This window comes from Mixophyes fleayi, chromosome 5 (assembly GCF_038048845.1).
Source record: "Mixophyes fleayi isolate aMixFle1 chromosome 5, aMixFle1.hap1, whole genome shotgun sequence".
Taxonomy (NCBI): domain Eukaryota; kingdom Metazoa; phylum Chordata; class Amphibia; order Anura; family Limnodynastidae; genus Mixophyes; species Mixophyes fleayi.
Window position 1 is genome coordinate 205,011,878 of NC_134406.1, and position 19,538 is coordinate 205,031,415.

Below are 19,538 nucleotides of genomic sequence, written 5' to 3' on the forward strand. Positions count from 1 at the left end.
CTGTAAGCTCTGCAGGGACTGATGAGAACGATGAAACCTTCTCTGTAAAGCAATGTGCAATATGTTGGCGCTATATGAATAAAGGCTAATAAAGTCTTTCCAGATTCTATTTATCTCTATAGCAAGTGATGTCAGATGTCTAGGAACATTATACAATATAAAAAACTGATATTACAATTTAATGCTAATATACACATAAAAATGGTCACTGTGTGACTAAATTCCACGTGGCTGTCCCTTTATTACCACATATATTTTACCCTATTCTCTGTTTGTTGTGCTGAACCATTATCGACATAAATAAGTTGAAAGAACATAACAGGAAGCAGCTGCAGGAGGATCAGGGACACGGCCTAGTCAGAACAGAGATGTCTGGAGATAGCTGCTGCCAACTGTTGACTTCCAAAGTCTGGCAGACACAAACTGTGGTTTGGAAGGCTGAACATCTTTTGCATAACTTAAATATGGAGATATTTACAGTACATAGTAGCTGAAAAAGGAACAGGTATGTCTAAAATACCTCACCTAACAATTCTCCCATTAGAACAATATTTAGAGGCAGCAGATGTTTGTTACCTGATGGCAAGAAAACCATTACAAGATGACAACCAACCTTCTCCTGTATTGTGAAGCAATAGGAACAGGTGGCTTATGTAGAAATGGAATACATGAGTCCTAGGGCCTGAGTCATTAAGCAGAGCAAAGAAAAAAAAAGGAGTAACTTTGCACCTGGGCAAAACCATGCTGCATTGGAGGGGGGAGGTAAATTTAAAATGTGATGGCAGATTTATAGTTGGGATAGGGCATGTCCTAGATCAACTTTAAATTTTAGTGTAAAAATAAAGCTATCAAGTATTTGTGTGCTAGATGAAAAAGCAGCCAGTATTTAACTTATGTGCAGAATAATAAACTAATTTGCACCCCTGGCATTGTAACATGGTTTGTCCTTGGTCAAAGTTACTCCTTTTTTTGCCTTGCTTTCCTTAATGACACAGGCCCTTAATGTTCTTCAACTCCCTTCAATACAGAGGGCCTGCAGCTTGTATTTGCACCTGCCCTCTAGTAGTTAATAAAGATACGGCTTGTAACTCGGCCTACGTTAGACCGTCCCTTCCCTTCCCCGTTTCGACTTTCCAGTTATAAGTAGACGCGAGTAATACAATGCTTGTAAATCTGCGTATATGTACGATCTCTTTTTGGGCAAATGTTCCTTATTTACCTGCGCAAAATGGCATACCTCCAACTCATTATTATTTACAGGCAGAAGAGTTATGTCTTGTGTTTAGGAACATTTTAATTACAAGCATACCACTCAGTTAACAAATCATGTTTTCTGTTAGACAGACGTGGGAATGGTTCAATGTTACAGCCCTCAGTTGAGCATATTGCATAATGACCCTCTATCCATAATTTGACAACCATGACTATTCCGGCAAAAAAATTATTTCTTCTTGCATATTTCTAATGTGGAAATGGTCTAAAATTTAACACAATTTTATGATATTTGTCTATAGCGAGTCCTGCATAGGATGACAACACTGCTGCTATTGAGAGAATTATTCATATAATGACAAGCAGCTATAGTTGTCCCAGTAAAATTCAAACCAATTAGGCTGCACAGTCTCTGCCGTTTCTGATGTAATTTTTCAAGTCAAAAGAAAACTCTTAAAATAGCTACTCTTTAGGTGCCCAAGCCTGGCAATATTTCATACTTACAATAAAGTAGGCTAGGGATGAAAGTTTTCTGTCAACAAATCTAGGGTAAAGCTGCAGCAGCAACAACAGTCCCACTTCATCAAAGCAAAATAAAACACCTCTGATGTCCATCATGACACTGACAAAGCATACTGGTAGACAGCATTGCAATGCACACTTCTGGAGCAAACTACAAGCAATTAAGTGCTTTACCATGCTTTTTTATGAACATCACTCACGGAATTAGGGAGAAAAATGTTAGGTTCGTCCAATGTTTTCTTGGTTCTTCTCCACTGACCACAGAACATTAATTTACTTGTTGTGCGGTTATTATATGTGGTGCTTTCAAAACCTCTGTTTTGAAAATGCTCTGATTGACTAATGATGACAGATTCTTTTAGTGACAATAAAACTATGTTGCTTGTTTTCTGCGCTGGCTCCTATCATCAAGTTCCCCTCTGTCTCAGGCATTGTGCTGAGAGTAGAGGAAAAAGGAGATATTTTCTGTTTTCTCTCTCTTGTTTAGAGTGAATGTGATAAACAGTTTATACAATCCCTGAGTATGCTGTAGCTGCCTAACCTGTGCCATGATAATGGTCAGAGTTACAGTCAGGGGGCTGGCTCCTAATCAGGATGTTTACCAATCTGACTAGAAATCCGAAAAAAAACTAAATAAAACACCAAAGACAATTTATATACACTTATGTAATAAACTTGTGAAAAAAATGTAAAAGGTTAGCTTGGTGTCAACAACAAAATATTTATTTCAGATTATCAAATCATGCAAGCTTGTAACTTCTATGTCACTTGTAACATGTATAGCATACGTTTCTACAGCTGCAGGGACCCTCCATTCCTTTATCGGTCCCATAGCTCCTTTGTCTTTCTTTCCTTACAAATAGTCCCTTTTTGGGTCTTCTGTCTAAAACTGCAATGGAAAACTCCTTCAATGTCTAGCAAAAGTGTCTGTAAGAGTCTATACACCATGTGATTCAATGCGGATTAAGAGATGTGCAGAGAATGCATTCCACAAACCTCCCTGCTCCATGCCTGCATGGTAAAGGATTTGATGGGTCTGCAGACCGCTGTTTCTATGCAGCTGTTTTGTTTTTAAATACACTGTAAAGTGCTATATTTGGTAGATCCTTTTACTGCTAGCTTTCACCATAATGTGCTATCAAATATACCACATTACAAACAGACAGGAGTCTTGCATGGATATGTGGGTGTTGGAACTGCACAAAAGTGGTTGTTAATGTGTTTATAAAAATAAAGTATATTTATATATTTCTATTTTACTTCCAGTGTGTGGGTATGTTCATATCTGCAGCTTGGCCATCCTCTATGCTTTTATTTTTTCTGTTTTGTATTGCAAGTGTTGCCTGTGACAAAGTGGGGATACACACTAGTCCATTCCAGCAGCGATTTTGGTCCAATCTTATGAAATTTTGATAAACATACTATTTTGTTTTAATTATATAGATATACAATGAATATGTGGGTGCACACCATTGATTCCACTTCTATTCATCCCATGAAATGTGAATTTAAAAATACAGGGCCTGATTCATTAAAGATCTTAAATTAAGAAGTTTCTTATTTAAGTCTCCTGGACAAAACCATGTTACAATGCAAGGGGTGCAAATTAGTTTTCTGTTGTGCACATAAGTTAAATAATGACTGTTTTTTCATGTAGCACACAAATACTTGATAGCTTATTTGTACACTGAAATTTAAAGTTGATATTTGTGTGCTACATGAAAAAACAGTCAGTATTTAACTTATGTGCAAAACAGAAAACTAATTTGCACCCCTTGCATTGTAACATGGTTTTGTCCAGGAGACTTAAACAAGAAACTTCTTAATTTAAGATCCTTAATGAATGAGGCCCACAGTGTGGAATGGCATAAGCGGAACTTAAAGACTGAATTGCCAAAACATTGCACCTCTGTATAACTGAATGTTCTGCCACAAAACTTGATTTGTGCAAAATTTCACTCCAATTGCACTAGTCTGTAGTCTATCTGTTGATGAGCACAATAGTGGGAGTCAAGTACATAATACGGAGTGGTTGTGTCTTGCAATTAATTTATTGGAAGTAGGGATCTGGGGCAGCCTGAGGCTGGGAAGAGCAAAGTGTGGGTGTCCCGGATATCCCATTTATACTCCCGGTTTATCATCCCATATGGACACTTCCAAACAAGCCAAGCTGTCAGACAGTAGCTCACCATGACAACCTAACTACAACTTAACCACTCACAAATTAATGTGAGTCAAAGCTGAAAATGACACCAATGTTTATAGACAGCCTTGCTACCTTGACCATGATAACACACAGGTTCACAAGGGTTTTGCATGTAACATAATACAGTTGTCTGAATTATACATTTTATGTATGAGGTGCGTTGTCTACTTTGTCTTCTATTGTTTGTCCTTTTGAAGCCACAAATTATCCACCATTGTGATGAAAGTATGTCTTCTGCTTTTTAAATAGGGTTTTCAGAACGGTTTCCAAAAAGCCTGGGTTGCACAACTGGCGTTTGCTTGTTTCTGCTCATCCTTGGAACTATTCAGCTGTATACACCATTATAATTTGCCTGGAAAGTGCATGTCTTCTGGGCCTTGCTCTTTGCCATTTTCTGCCTATTTGATATATAGTTACCTTGTGTCCTCTACCCAGACTCGGATGGATGCTGACACTACTTAATTACATGCACACTTAAGTGTATGACCCAGGACAGCAGATGCTGCTGCCTTTCAACCTCTTCTGTCAGTGGTCAAGCAGGATCCTTGTGAAATGAATTGGTAATCTTGTACCTGTCATTTCAGTTCCAAAATAAAAATTTAAGAAAGGTGAAAAGAATATTTGTTGAATTTCTCTCTTCAGCTGGTCTCTAACAATAAGAGACAGCAGCAGACTTACACTAAATAAATGACAAGGCGAAGATCAATAATGAATTAGGCATTCCATTCATGAGATTTAACTAATGTGTTTACTCCACAGAGTATAAGCCTCTCGTATCAATGAAACCATTTTATCACCCGTTATCAGGACTGTGCAGGACAAAGTAACAATATTTGTAAATGCCTGAAAGGCTTCATTTAGGTTTTTAATAAACAGCCACTGTCTAATGAGGTCTTTTCAAAAGTGACTTAACATGTTTTTCGAAATCATTAGCTTAAATTACCAGTGCAAAAGTCTCCTGTGGGAGCCCTGCGGATTGCACTGCATGCTTTCCGGAGGGTGAATCAGCAGAAGAACACAAAAGACATTTACATCTCTACACAAAAAATAAAAAGATACGTTAGCAAAACAAAACATACAAGATGTAAGTGTATTCCAAGTCACTTGACACAACTGACTGGTGTCAGGATGGATTTTTAAAGATACAAGAACACATTCTGGCATTAGCTAAATACCAGGTGCAGCATTGTGCGTAGGCCCCAGTAGAACGACAAAGGTCCCTTGTTGGAATACACAGGCACTGTAAGAAATGCAAAGCTTGTCAAAAAGCCTTCAGAAAATGACAGGTAGTGGCAGGTGGGATCTGCAGGGTTAAAAACCTACAGACAGTGTTTTCCACAGGGTGCCAGCTACAGGGAGGCTGGTGTATAATGTAACCTGTTCTAGGAAGACATAATGAGAAGGGTTTCTAGACTGCGTTTATCAGACTTTGGAAAAGCATTCACTTCTGGATATTAACCAATTCTTTGCCTTAGTAGAATTTCTTACTATGCTTTTTAGTGTGAAGCAACAAAGATGATCTGTAAATGGATCTCACACAATGGCTGGCAGAAGGTAAAAGAAAATGAATTCAGAAATCAATTAAAATCATTATGCAGATTTAAAGACTGATGGCTTTAGTGTGTGATGGCAAACTGCTTCCAACACAGTTACCAGGAGACATATCTGTTTTCATTACAATTTTATTACATCGTTCTGGAGTAAAATACTATAACTTCTTCAATAGCCTTAGGACACAAAGGTGTGATCAGAAAATTACATTGTTTTTCTTTGTGTACAGAAAACAGTGCCTGAGCGGCGTTCATGGCACAAGATAAACTTACAGGAAAAGAAATGCATTTTTAGTTTTCTACCACCTGCTTATAGATGGGGCAGTGCAGATTTATGACACTGGGGCCTTAAGTCACATTCTATCCACTTGCTACAATCTTTGAGCACAGAACCTCCATTTTTTGACATTCCCCACATGTAGTATACTGTAATAAAGAATTCATAGAAAGGCCATCCTTAAGAACTGCCTTGTCATCTTTCACCAACATCCACAATTGGAAAAATGTCTCCAATCTTCTCTGACTTTGCCCCCAATACACACCTCCAAAACCAGGAGGTCTCGCCCTAAACAGCAAGATTAGGTCCAAAGTGCCCAGAAAACCTAGACCCCTTGGGGTAATGGGTATATTAATACAATTCCAAGACCCAGGTTTAGTCACAGTTATACCCTCCTCAGTTATATCATGTTCCTTTCCTTCTCCTCTGCTTATCCTACAATGGACACAGTGCTTAATGCTAGACTGTGCCTGGTTGGAGAAAAGGATAACATTCTAGTTAAGCTTAATTCAGTTACCATCAAAAGAAGATACCAAAGAAGGGAAAAAGTCAAAATAAGGCCAGCATGGATGGGGAAAAGAAAAAAGTACCATCAATTTTCCCTTCACCACATAGAATGCACAGATTTTAAGTTGATAAATCTTATTTGCACACAAACCCACTGATACCGGGGAACAATAATGTCCCATAAGGGAATTTGGGTAGGGGCCCGGTGATACGGTTCTCACCTCCCTGACCCCCTGCTCTGCTCTCAGTAGAGAGGAAGGCCTCTACGGAGCACGCACAGTCTGACGCATGAGCTCAGTAGGCAGTGCACCGCTAAGTAGAGTCATCTGTTCTGCTATGTGGACAGCGGGGCCTCAGGGGGGAGTTTTTCGCACAGCAAAACATGAGAAAAAAAAAAAGCACCCCCACCCTGATGTCAACAAAATTCCAAAACCTTTCAATATTATATCCCGACTATTTTTCACAGCGTTCTATCAGTATATTTCATCACTCAGTCTTACATTTTAACTTTTCAACCTTGTACTGACTATTATGAACTTTAAGTATAAACGTTTTTCCCATTGAATTCTGGAGTGGTCAATGACTCATACACTTAATGACTGGAATACTCACAATGATCTCGAGATATCAAGGACGTCTAGCGAAAACCTTTGATCTATTTTATTCTCTTTTTAGGAAAATGCCACATTATAAAAAATAAATAAAAAATGAGATGCTTTTACTTCTCTGCATGAACAAAAATACAGCTTTTAAAACAACTTATGGTAAATAGAACTCACACTATGGCTACATGTAGAAAATAAAGTGAAATAGTTTAGCAACAATTTATTTTATTATACTTATGGTAAAGAGCTGTGAGAGACTAGAAAAATCCAGTAACACAGCTGATATGAAATCTTACTCATAAAAAGTTATGTTTAGGTATCGAGGATAGATAACAATAACATTTGCCCCTCAGTCATCTTGAGAAATGGGTTCAATCATGTGTAACAAAGGTCTTTACAGTAGAGAACAAGCTGAATGCAGATGAAGATCAGTGATTTGTCACTTTTTAGCAATTGTTACCCATATCAGATTCTCTTTGGATATCAGATGACCTAACATATCACACTACATGTAAATGAATGTATTACTCACCCTGCCCACTTCTACCAGGTTGGTTACCATGACAATGCTGGCAGTGTTTTCGTGCCACACCATCCTCCAGAAGTCATATGCTGTTTCTTGCATGGGTCCTGTGCAGATACACAATGAGGGATCATATGCTTAGAATGAGAACAATGTAAAACAATTAAAAACAAACAAACATGCAAGCTAATATGGAATGCTAAAACAGGTCAACTTCAATGTACAGGACATTGGTGAAAAACAGTTCATGTGTGATAGTAACTGATGTTGCTTTGTATTCCTGCATTTCCAGTAATATATTATAAATATATCATGTTCCTATTACATTTAACCCAATAAAGAATGTTATCTACTCTTGGCCTGATGTAGAGTTGGACGTAACTTACATTTACATTGTAAGTGTAAATTGCATCCCAGTAATTTACACAGAATTCCGAGATGTATTTATCTTTAGATCCGTGCGGTTCACAATACTATGCAAATTTACTGATGCTAAGAGCTAATTTTTTCGACGGGAGCTCAGCTAGTATTGCATCAGTTATGTGGGTTTTTTTTTATTTTGCCATACCGGGACCCCTTTATTTATTACAGATGAAGAGCCTGGGTTTAGTTGAGCAGCAAAGAAGGTAAATGAGGTATGTTTTGGGGTATTTTTAATTCAAATAAAATAAGTTTTATACTTGTGTCTGTGTATGATTTAAATGTTTCCCTTGTGCACTACCAGAAGACCTTAGGTGTGGTACCAAGGCATGCTGGGACTTGTTATTCCCCAAGTGCCAACATGCTATGGCAGCCATGGGTATGCTGGTGCTTGTAGTACAACAATCGTCAGCATGTTCAAACACTTAATGGCGTCCTGGGCATGCTAAGACCTGTAGTGCACCAGGGACAAAATTGATTCATACAAATAATTTAATATTACCCCAAACCCACCTGAACAGTCCCAGTGCTATCAGTACGGGGCTGGTTAAATCTAGGAGGGGGGAGGGGTCCATTTATTTTGGCATGGTTTGGCATTATTTTGTACTACAGCATCTGTGCTGATAGTCATCATCATTAGCACAGATCTCGCACCAGGAGAAAGCACTCGCAACAGATACGTCTACTAGAGACATATTTGCGGCTACTTGTCACTCAGGAAAGCATGTAATGACGGCTTTACATCGCTAAGATCGCCCACTACCTCCCCCATTCCACCTCTCTAATGTAGATAGTTGCAAAGGGAAGATATATCTCACTCTGAGAGTAAACTGAGACGGATCAATGGCTACTGTCAAGGATCAGTAGCCAAAAGCACTTTTGCACTTATAAGTCGGACTTGCAACGTTTCTACATGATGCTCTACGTCTCCTGTTCTTTTTAAGGATATTAGGCCTCATTCATCAAGGCACGCATACTGAGACCAACATGTGTCTGTTTAAAAACACACGTAAATCAGCACTGCCTACTGCCGAATTCAACAAGGTACGGATCTGAAGATACGTGTGCTGATGTATTCATGTGCAGGTCTGCTCTGCTCTACTACACAAGATGCTGCAGGATACACACAATGTCTATGTGGAATATACATTCACAAATACGGACAGACAAAAAAAATTATTCAATTGATGTTACCTGTTAATAATATAAGCATTAATGACAAAACAGTTAAAAACAAATAAAATATATATTTTTCCCATGAAACACAATTATTAGGATGATCTTAATGTCTACTGAACATAAAATATATTTTGACAGTTGCATCTGATTGCAAACACATGTTATAGCATGCATACAAGACTGTCATCACCAGTACTCAGGATTTAGACTAGCCCTGTAGCTGGAATAAGAGATACGGCAGAAAAACAAGTAACTTGCCCAAAGCTTGATTCGGACGTGGCTGCGTGTTTTTGTCTTTCAATTTGGCACGCCCTTACTGTACACTGACTATGGGCGAATGCCCCCTCCCCACCCCGTTCACTCCCAGTAATCGTAGGCTGTAGTAAGTGTCTTTTGCATACGCAGATGCAGTTGACATTGCTGCATTTAGTTGCGTATATGGCCCGGTTCAGGGCATGTGCAGAGTGATTTTGCATACGGTACGCACCAAAACGGCAGATACGTGTCTTAATGAATAAGGCCCATTGTAAATAGTTGTTTTTTTTTTATGTAAAATGGCCATATCAGGTATACAAAAATACTGCATCCACCTACTGACAGTATTAACCTCTCATTAATTGTGTGGAGAGATGTGCAAACATCCTGTACTGAATTGTTTGAAATAATTGCAGTCATTCTCTCAATAGAACTATTTCCATTGAAACAATTTCTCAAGTAATTTTTTAGGTTCCATACTTGTACCAATAATGTTTCAAAACACAACTTTTGAAGACTTTAATCCCTCAAAACACTCGGCAGTTCACTTATTTACTGGTGATCTCTATGATCAAACTTTCTGTTTTATGTGCATTTGAGACAGCTGAGCCAGAGTAAATCTGACTAATATGAAAATAGCCGAATCGTTTCACTCATCTCTACCTGTAAGGACATTACTGTACAATATAAGAAATTCCAAGTCAACCAGTGGTAAACCACTGAGCAGGCACTATTATGACACTTGAGAACACAATTGCCTATCTATTGACAATCTAATTATTGAATCAAGAATAATTTTATTATATTGTATTATTATATTTTACTCTTGGGGCTATTGTGGTCTCTTGATGATCCTTATGGATCATCTAAAAGCTTCATTATACAATTTGAGCTCAGTTCAGTAGCTATTTCTTCTTTGGGAGCGCAGAACCTCATGTAGAGTGCATACAAAATAATAAACTTGTGTGCACCAACATTAGTAAAGCATTGCTTGGCTATTTAATGTATATGAAGACATGTCGTACTGTACAAGTGCTCTGAAGATATATACCATTAGCGCACAGCCTCGGACTGGCTATCCACCCTGCCGCATTTAAGCTCCCCCCCTCCGATATTAGGGCGGAGCTTGCAGAGAACAGCTGACTGATTGGCGGCGGCGGCAGTGTCGGTAACAAACACACTACCGCGCAGGTGCAGAGAGCTCTCTGCACCTGCGCGGTAGTGTGTTTTTAACTTCAGCAGGGGAGGAGGAATTGACTTCCTGTCACCAGCCTCGGCCGCCCAGAGGAGTAGGATGCCGGAGCAGTTCATAGTCACAGGTAAGTGACTCACTGCCCTCCCAAGCCAGCCAGCCTTTTTATTTTTTTTTGAAAGACAAAAGAGCAGGAAGCCCTAGGCTGAGGGAAATATACATATCCATACAAACATACTGCAGACCCCATTTAAATGGCCACTGAATGTAGATAAAGGATGCATGCATGCATATATATATATATATATATATATATATATATATATATATATGTGTGTGTATGTATATATATATATATATATATATATATATATATATGTATATATATATATATATATGTATATATGATGTGTGTGTATATATATATGTGCGTGTGTGTGTGTGTGTGTGTGTGTGTGTGTGTGTGAATTGAGGGCACTGTTGCAGACATAATATGAATTGGGGACACTGTGTTGCCCATTTTTTATCATTTGCCAAAAATTCATAAAAATTTGGTAAATCCACCTGGTAGGCCAATAATAGCAGGCATTGACTCATTGACCTCTAATGTCTCTAAGTATGTTGATGTCTTCCTTCGTGAGCATGTACAATCTCTGAAATCCTATATTAAGGACACCACTCATATTTTGCAAATTCTTCAAGATCATAAATGGGCTGATGACCTGTATTGGGTCACTATAGATGTTCAGGCACTCTACACTTCAATTGAACATGATAAAGGAATTATGGCTGTTAAATTAATGTTGGAGATGGATAACAGCTTATCCACTATACATCAAGATTTCATATGTACTCTGATTCGTTTTATACTCACACACAATTATTTTTCATTTTCCACTAAATTTTATTTGCAAATGTGCGGCACCGCCATGAGTTTTTGCACCGAATTTTGCCAATATTTTCATGGGTATGTGGGAGGAGCAATGTGTATACTCATCTAAATACTTCTTTGACAATATCGTACTATACAAGAGGTATATTGACGATATTGTTTTGATATGGAAGGGTGACATTATAGGTCTTCAGGACTTTTTTTCTCATATAAGCCACAATGATTTCAATCTGAAATTCACTATGAAATATGATAAAACTCAAATTGAATTTCTAGATTTGATTCTTTTGGGACAAGGAGATGCCATCATAACCCGTAATTACATGAAACCAGTCGACACTAACAGTTATTTGCATTTTGGTAGTTCTCATGTTAAGAAATGCAAACAAAATATACCATATTCTCAATTTCATCGAATTAAACGTAACTGTAGTGAAGAAACTTTCTGTAATGCTCAACTTGACCTCTATGCAGAGAGGTTTAGACATAGGGGTTATCCAGATACTCTTTTAGTGGAGGCACTAGAGAAAACAAAGAACTTAGAACGCTCTAGTCTCCTCCAATATACTACACATGCTAACAAAGAATTCAGCGTTCCTTTTGTTACCACCTACAACAGCAAGGAAAGACACATTAGAGCTGTCCTCAACAGACATTGGGGTGTTCTGATGAAGGACCCAATATTACATGAGGTACTTCCTGCTAAACCTAACATTGTTTTTAAAAAAGGTTGTAATTTGAAAGACATTCTGGCGCCGAGCAGACTCAGAGAACGTTCTGCTACCGCCACCCCTTCTTCTTTTTTAAGCACCAAAGGAAGTGTACGCTGTAACCATTGTAGTATTTGTCAGTATACGCCCTTCATCAACAAGTTCTTTTATGATTCAAGTAACAGTGTGAAGTTTCAGGTCAAAGGACTTTTTAATTGCCTGTCATCTTCGGTCATCTATCTCCTTGAATGTGATTGTGGTCTTAAGTATGTTGGTAAGACCAAGAGATTTTTGAAAATCCGCATACAAGAGCATGTCAGAAACATAAAAAATAGGGTTCTTAGTCACTCTGTGTCTAAACATTTTGCAGAGAGACATCAGGCTGATCCCTTATCCATTAAGTTTATGGCTATAGAGAAGGTTGAACTAGGACCAAGAGGTGGTGACCTACAGAGGAAACTGTCTCAGAGAGAAATGTATTGGATTTTTACATTGAATACACTCACCCCTTTTGGGCTTAATGACAGCTACGAGATAGCCCCATTTTTATGACTCTTCTTTCTGGTGTTTTTACTTCATTATTGTCAGGATCTTACTTAACTAGTTTAGATTATGGTCATTAGATGTGTGGTGCTACATCCCTGTTTTATTCCTATGTACATCTATATTACTTATGCCATTGTCTCATTGATGGCATGGTTCATACATAGTTTGGTTTTGAGGTTGTCTCTCAGAAATAATTACTATTGCACATCTGCACGTGGAATACATGTATAGTCATTGTTAGTTACTGTGTATTTAATAGCATCTTCTCCTGTATTATATTAATAGGGTTTAGTAGTAATGTCTTCCCTAAATAGTTTTTTCATGTATTATCATGGTGGGTGCTACACTTCCATTCTTTGTCACATTGTATATGAAGAATACTTATTTCCATTCATCTTAGATGTATTTACATTCCTGTATTTTTTCCTATTAATCTTGCATATATGTAATATATATTTTTTTAAACTGTATATAAAATACTGCTGAATAGCCAGTTCTGTTGATGAGTTATGCCAATAGGTATATTTCATATATGTGCAGTTCTATTTCACCTTTTTTTACCAACTACCCACTTCACTATATAATAATTTATGATGGGTACTACATTTGTACTGTATTATGTTTATCCTATATCTACTTATGAGATTCTGCTATTTAGGAGATTAACCATTGTTGTGTGTACTCTTTCCACATTCATTTGTACTGTATTATGTTTATCCTATATCTACTTATGAGATCCTGTTATCTAGGAGATTAGCCATTGTTGTGTGTACTCTTTCCAAGCTGTATTACTAACTATCTTCGGATGCCACAAACGAGGACATGGTTTTACTATAGCAATTTTCCTCTAGTGTCTGGTGTTTCTCACCAGAGTTAACCATGTGACTGGTGAATCAATCATGTGATTGAAGCAATGCGCGCGTCATAGACGCTACTGCGCATGTCCAAGATGGCGCTGGCATCATTTAAAAAGCGCTGGAGATTCTTGCTTCTTTATTATACTATTTTTTACTCCTGATGAAGTCTGAACATCTAACCAGACGAAACGCGTTGAGGAGTGTCTAAGGACCTTTCCATCATCTGTTTGGATATCGTGGTACTAGTGTGGTGGGAGCGCTGCAGAGATTTATATATGAGCTGATTGATATCTATGCATACATCTCTGATTACATCCCAGATGAGTACCTAAAGATACCAATATATGTTTGTTACCTTGTGTTTTTATGTAAGTGTGATACTTACTACTTTATTAGTAAAATCTGAGTTTTTACAATATTACACTATATGAGTTTTTTTTATATTGCTCCTATGATGCTGAAGTTACAGTCCTAACAGAATTGTACACTTGGATGAGTGACGTTACTGGTAACAGCTGCTCAGATTTGGAGTTTTCCATTGAACTGATTCATACATCTTCTGGTTCTATTATCTGGTACGCAGTTTTATGTTTATTGGTGATTACATTGGTGGCATTGAACACAGTGTGCTGTCACTTTTGTATATATCTATTCACCCTTTTGGTTTCATTAGCCCTACCGGAGAGAAGTTATTATCCTTGAGTACACATCTGACTCCTCCACTTTACTCTCTCTTATTACATTAATATATTGTGGTAATACACCATGTGGCGCCGTGTTTCCTTTATTCCTTTATAGATTTTCCAGACTCACCACCTGTATTGGAACTGGCTGCCTCCTGTACATTGGACTTTGGGTGTAATTATCCCGCCTAGTGACTGTATACTGAATAGGGTTACGCGCCCCCTTTTATGTGGTATCTGTTATCTGCACAAATATATATATATATGTATATATATATATATATGTATATATGATGTGTGTGTATATATATATGTGTGTGTGTGTGTGTGTGTGTGTGTGTGTGAATTGAGGGCACTGTTGCAGACATAATATGAATTGGGGACACTTGCGTGGCATAACATTGGGGCACTACTGTGTGGCATAACATTGTTTTGGGGGCACTACTATGTGGCATAGGGGGGCTGGCTGACTATACTAAACTATAGTGAGGGGTGCTGCCTATGCTAAATTATAGTGAGGGGGAACTGCACATAGAACACTATAGGGTTAAATGTGAATATTAATTATTTAATGCTAGGAATGGTTGTGGGAAATAGAAGTATTAAACGTAAATACTATTAATTTATTGCTGGGACTGTTTGGAGGGAGGGTAATAGGTTTATTTATTAAATGGGAATACTATTAATTTAATGTTGGGGTTAGCTAGAGGGAAATAGATCTATTTTTCCAAATGTGAGCACTATTACTTTATTGTTGAGGCTGGAGAGAGGCCTAATTATTAAATGTGGGTGCTGTTGATTTAATGGCAGCGATGGTTGGCATTTCTAAATGTACCCATTATTTTTTCCAAATAGGGCCCTCAACATTCCAGGATCCAGACAAGCCGCAACTAAAGAAACCAGCAGCCACCGGTGGTAAAAGTGACAACAACAGGTAGGACAGTCTGTCAAATGTTCTGAGTCTAGTGCAGGCTTGGATAACCTGTGGTACTCCAGGTGTTGTGAAACTACAAGTCACAGCATACCCTTCCAGCAATAAGCTGCTATATATTGGCAAAGCATGCTGGGGCTTGTAGTTTCACAACACCTGGAGTGCCACAGGTTAGCCAAACCTGGTCTAGTGGGACAATCCTGATTTTTGGTGACTGTTCTGCCCAATCTAATGGGCAGGTCAAGACTGTGTATTCTTTATATACACACTGCATTCTTTATAAACTACACTATGGTGCTAGCTGTCCTTTGTGGACTGACCACTCCCCCTCTAGTGTCTGGTCCCGCCTCTATGATGGCTGACCACACACCCTCTGGTGGGCCCCTAGTGTTGCAGTCCCCCGGTGGGCCCTTCATGCCCCAGTCCAACACTGTTAGCGCATACATGTGTAAGAACCTTTATCCAGGAACCTTTTATCTATAAAACAGAAGGAAAATAATAAACAATTGTTGCTGCTCAGTGATAAATTCGTCATTGATGGCCTACTCTCCTGGAACGTCCAAGATGCTCTTGTATTTCGGGGAGTCCTCCTGGACTCACAGAAGAGTAGGCCACCTTTTTACATGCCACATCTTCTTCTTGTAAAAAAGGGTGACCTACCAGGTGTGTACTGAAGACATTATTCGCTATAAACCCCCCCCCCCCCCCTCTGCTCTTGCCATTTGAACCTCTCCTGTAGGATTTTCTGAAGAGGAGCGCTGCTAACAATTTATTGAGGATGTGGATGCCAGAATGGTGGAGGGAAAGACAGGGATATTTTTTAAATGTAATTTTGAATAATTTAGTCATGGGGAAATTCAATTGGCTGTGATGTTCCTCAGCAGAGAATTCTGTAAGAATCCCGCGGCCGCGATGTTCTGAGGAACATTGCGGCTAATTGAATTCCCCCCATGGTGTTTAAAATTGTGGAAAGACTTCTTATCTGGAAAAAGGTTAGCTACAATCTATCTGGAAAATAGATCCACATATAAGTATGATAAGAATGCTCTTTTTGCATATGGCTCCTGTGATTTAAATAACAAAAAAATCACTGGATAGGCAAAAGAATGGTTCTGTGCCAACTGTGTGAAAATATAGTAAAATGTTTTTACATTCAGTTATCATATTTACAGTAACAGCATAAAATAAAAGACTAAAATAACGTATCTTGATATAGCTGAAATAAAATGAGGAGCCAGATAAAGAAAGTAGAGTTTGTGAAACACAAAAGAAAGCTATATAACACTCTGTAATAATGATACAGAAGTATGGCACATTAGGTAATTGCTTGGAAAATAACAGAGTTGTGTGAACCAGCTGTAATCAGTAGAAAGTATATCTTGTTCACAAGCCCATACAAAGGTGGCCAGCAGCATAGTTTTCTGCCTTGGATTGTACATGTACTGCATGACACTGTGATTACAATCAATGCTGGGAGAGTGCCATGTATCTGCACAAAGGATGGGTTACAATTGTTGGATGCCATTATAAGCTCCCTCTGTCTGATACACGATCAGTCTGGGTGTAGAACTGCACCAGCTTCAGGAAGCTTCATACCAGCAAATGTCTCGTCTCACATATGTCATTCTGTTCAAATGCTTAATCGTCCTTTCAGGCTGACAATGGAATAATGATCATTGAATTTTCCTGGGCATAAATTAAAATACAATAAGGCATGGAGGATATATTGGCATTTGCAGCTATCTGTAAGTCACAGCTTAAATACTATGCTAGTGTGTGGCCAGTGGAAAGCAGGACATTTAACCATACTGTTTTCCATCACTCATCTATTATTTACATCACAGTAAATAAGATGCAGCTTATTCAATGCACTGGTCCAGGTTGAAAATAGTATTTTATACATATGTATTTTATTTCAACAGCATATATTCATTTATTTTAATTGCATTTTTTTAAAGCATTTCTATAGTTTAAACAGAGCACTTGTGATAGCAATCATGTGATCAGTAAGGGGTGAGAAAAACTAAGGACCTAAGGGGGGCAAATTTATTTGGTCTATGTCCGTTATGTACTGAAACATTTGTACTTAGCTCTTTTACATATATAGTACCTTATAGTTTAGTGCCCCTTTTGTGGGAATTTGGAATCCCAAACAGGTGTCTGAGGTTTCAACACTCATTACGTTAGTAGAGATGTCAAGATGACAATGTAATTTTTTCCTAATATGTATCAAGCACACTATTAGGGCAGTGTACACAGTAGTGTGAGATAAATTTCTTAACTACTCATAAGAATATGAGTGAGGAGAAGGCCTCGAACATTTGAGGGTTTAATAAAAGAGTTTATTGTGAGTTCTATAAGACAAATAAATACATTTTGATTCTTGTAATACAAAATAATATAAGGGAATGGACATGCTCACATTTTAGGACAAGCAATCATTTCACCTTAAATCTCAACATTGCCTGTGTTAAAAGTACAATTGAGTTCTATGGGTGGGCTCATTTCACTTGCCACAGCATTCGGCAAGCAGTTGTCTGTTCAGTACTGAGTGGTGGAGTGTTGGGCACAGCAGTAATAGTAGTAATAGCCAATACATTACTATTACAAGCAGTGGAGGAACATCCAGAACTTTAAGACTTGTCCATACCTGGCTATAGTGAGGTACAGAAAAAAGGGAGGCATAGCTGGATGTTGTCAAAAGGGTCACATCAAAATATAATATATTCCAGAAAGAAGAAGGAACGGTAATGTAATAATATAATTCATTATTACTATTTCCATGCATTGCGCTTATTGACATCAATCTGTTTTTAGAATCAAATGCTTGTAAACATGTGATAGCACCAGAATGTGCTTAGTGCCACAAGACATCCCACTGACTTCACCATGTGACATTCACTACAAGTCAGCAGTCCTTGCTTAGAATAGTTATCCAATGCAAGCCATTACTAGTAGAGGTAGATTCAATTTGCATTGGGTCTATTAACAATAAAAACAGGGGAGACCCATTGGAGGCTCTGATTACTCCTAAAGGCCTCTGTGGTTAAACAATGTGAAAAGATAACAATAACAGCAAAAGCAACAAATAAAACAAAAGTTCCCCAAAGAAAAACAAGATAAAACGTAACTGTTTATGTCCCTATAACTTACTAAGACCATGGTCAAATGTACACATTCTTGGTATCTCTGTACTTAGGAGACTAAACTAATACATTTCAGGCTACTTTTCGGATATGCCTCTAATTATGTAAAAGTAGGATAGATGTGAATGTCATCATAGAATCTGATGGCAGATAAGAGCCGCTTGGTCCATCTAGTCTACCCATTTTTTTTTATCAACCTATGGTAACCTCAAATCCATGTCAGCTTGGAAAAAGGGGATAAATATATTGTTTGTGATTTTTGTCTGGTTTACCCTAGCCAACTGATGTAAAAAAGAAAGCTTTCAATTATGTTACCAAAAGAAACCCATTATACTCCTTAACCTATTAAAAACCAGCAACCTGACCTGTTCAGAGATGTAAGACACCTCCAGTCTTGATAAGGATATGGTAATTCAATATATTAAAGATACTGTATAAACCAATGGAAAAGCATGTGCGTGTGTGTGTGTGTATATATATATATATATATATATATATATATATATAAATATATATATATATACACACATATATAAAGAGAGAGAGAATTATACCATATATTACTACATGTAATAGCAGATTAAATGACGGGTTACAAATAACAAAACTTTAAATATAATGTCTACAAAATATGTTTAATTATAAACATAATTAATATAAAATATCCTAGCAAATGTGGTTGTGTAGTTTCTTTTTATTATCTTAAATAATTGTATACCTTTGTAATTTCCTAGAGCTTCAAGCTAAGACTTCCTGTAGATTCTTGAGGAATCGCAGTCCCGAAGGAGCTATACCTCCGAACGAATAAGGACTCATCTTTAGTTTGTAAAGCTCCATAATAATGAGGCAGTATATATAAATGTATTTTTCACAGTGACACAGTAGTTAGCATTGCTGCCTGACAGCACTGCGCCATGAGTTCGATCCAAACCAGGATCATATCTGTGAGGTGTTTGTATGCTCTCCCCGTGTTTGATTGGGCTTCCTCCATGTACTCTCGTAAGACATACTCTGATAGGTTAATTGGTTTCTGATTAAATTAACCCTACTGTGTATGTATGTGGTAGGGAATATAGATTGTAAACTCCACTTGGGCAGCACTGAATGGATAAATATTCTCTGCAAAAGCACGTCGCAATACGTAGGCAACTGTTGATAAATAACTGTTAATAAATATAATATTAAAATATATTTTTTGCAGGCAAGATTTGTTTTCCATTTTAGAACCTCAGGGAAGATAGAGGAGAATGACTCAATTGAAAATAAGACCACCCTTTAAAAAAAGTGCTGCTACTTATGGGCCAGTGCTATATGCTTGTCCCCCC

General features: G+C 37.8%; 1 protein-coding gene across 13 annotated transcripts in view; it reads right to left on the reverse strand.

Moving 5' to 3' along the window:
- PTPRM (protein tyrosine phosphatase receptor type M) overlaps positions 1-19,538 on the reverse strand; it is a 609,439-nt gene that overhangs the window by 31,511 nt on the left and 558,390 nt on the right. For all 13 annotated transcript variants that reach the window (XM_075213321.1, XM_075213318.1, XM_075213315.1 and 10 more), the window contains one exon: positions 7,412-7,509. In XM_075213321.1, the coding sequence (XP_075069422.1) occupies positions 7,412-7,509 (98 nt within the window). The remainder of the gene's footprint in view (positions 1-7,411; positions 7,510-19,538) is intronic.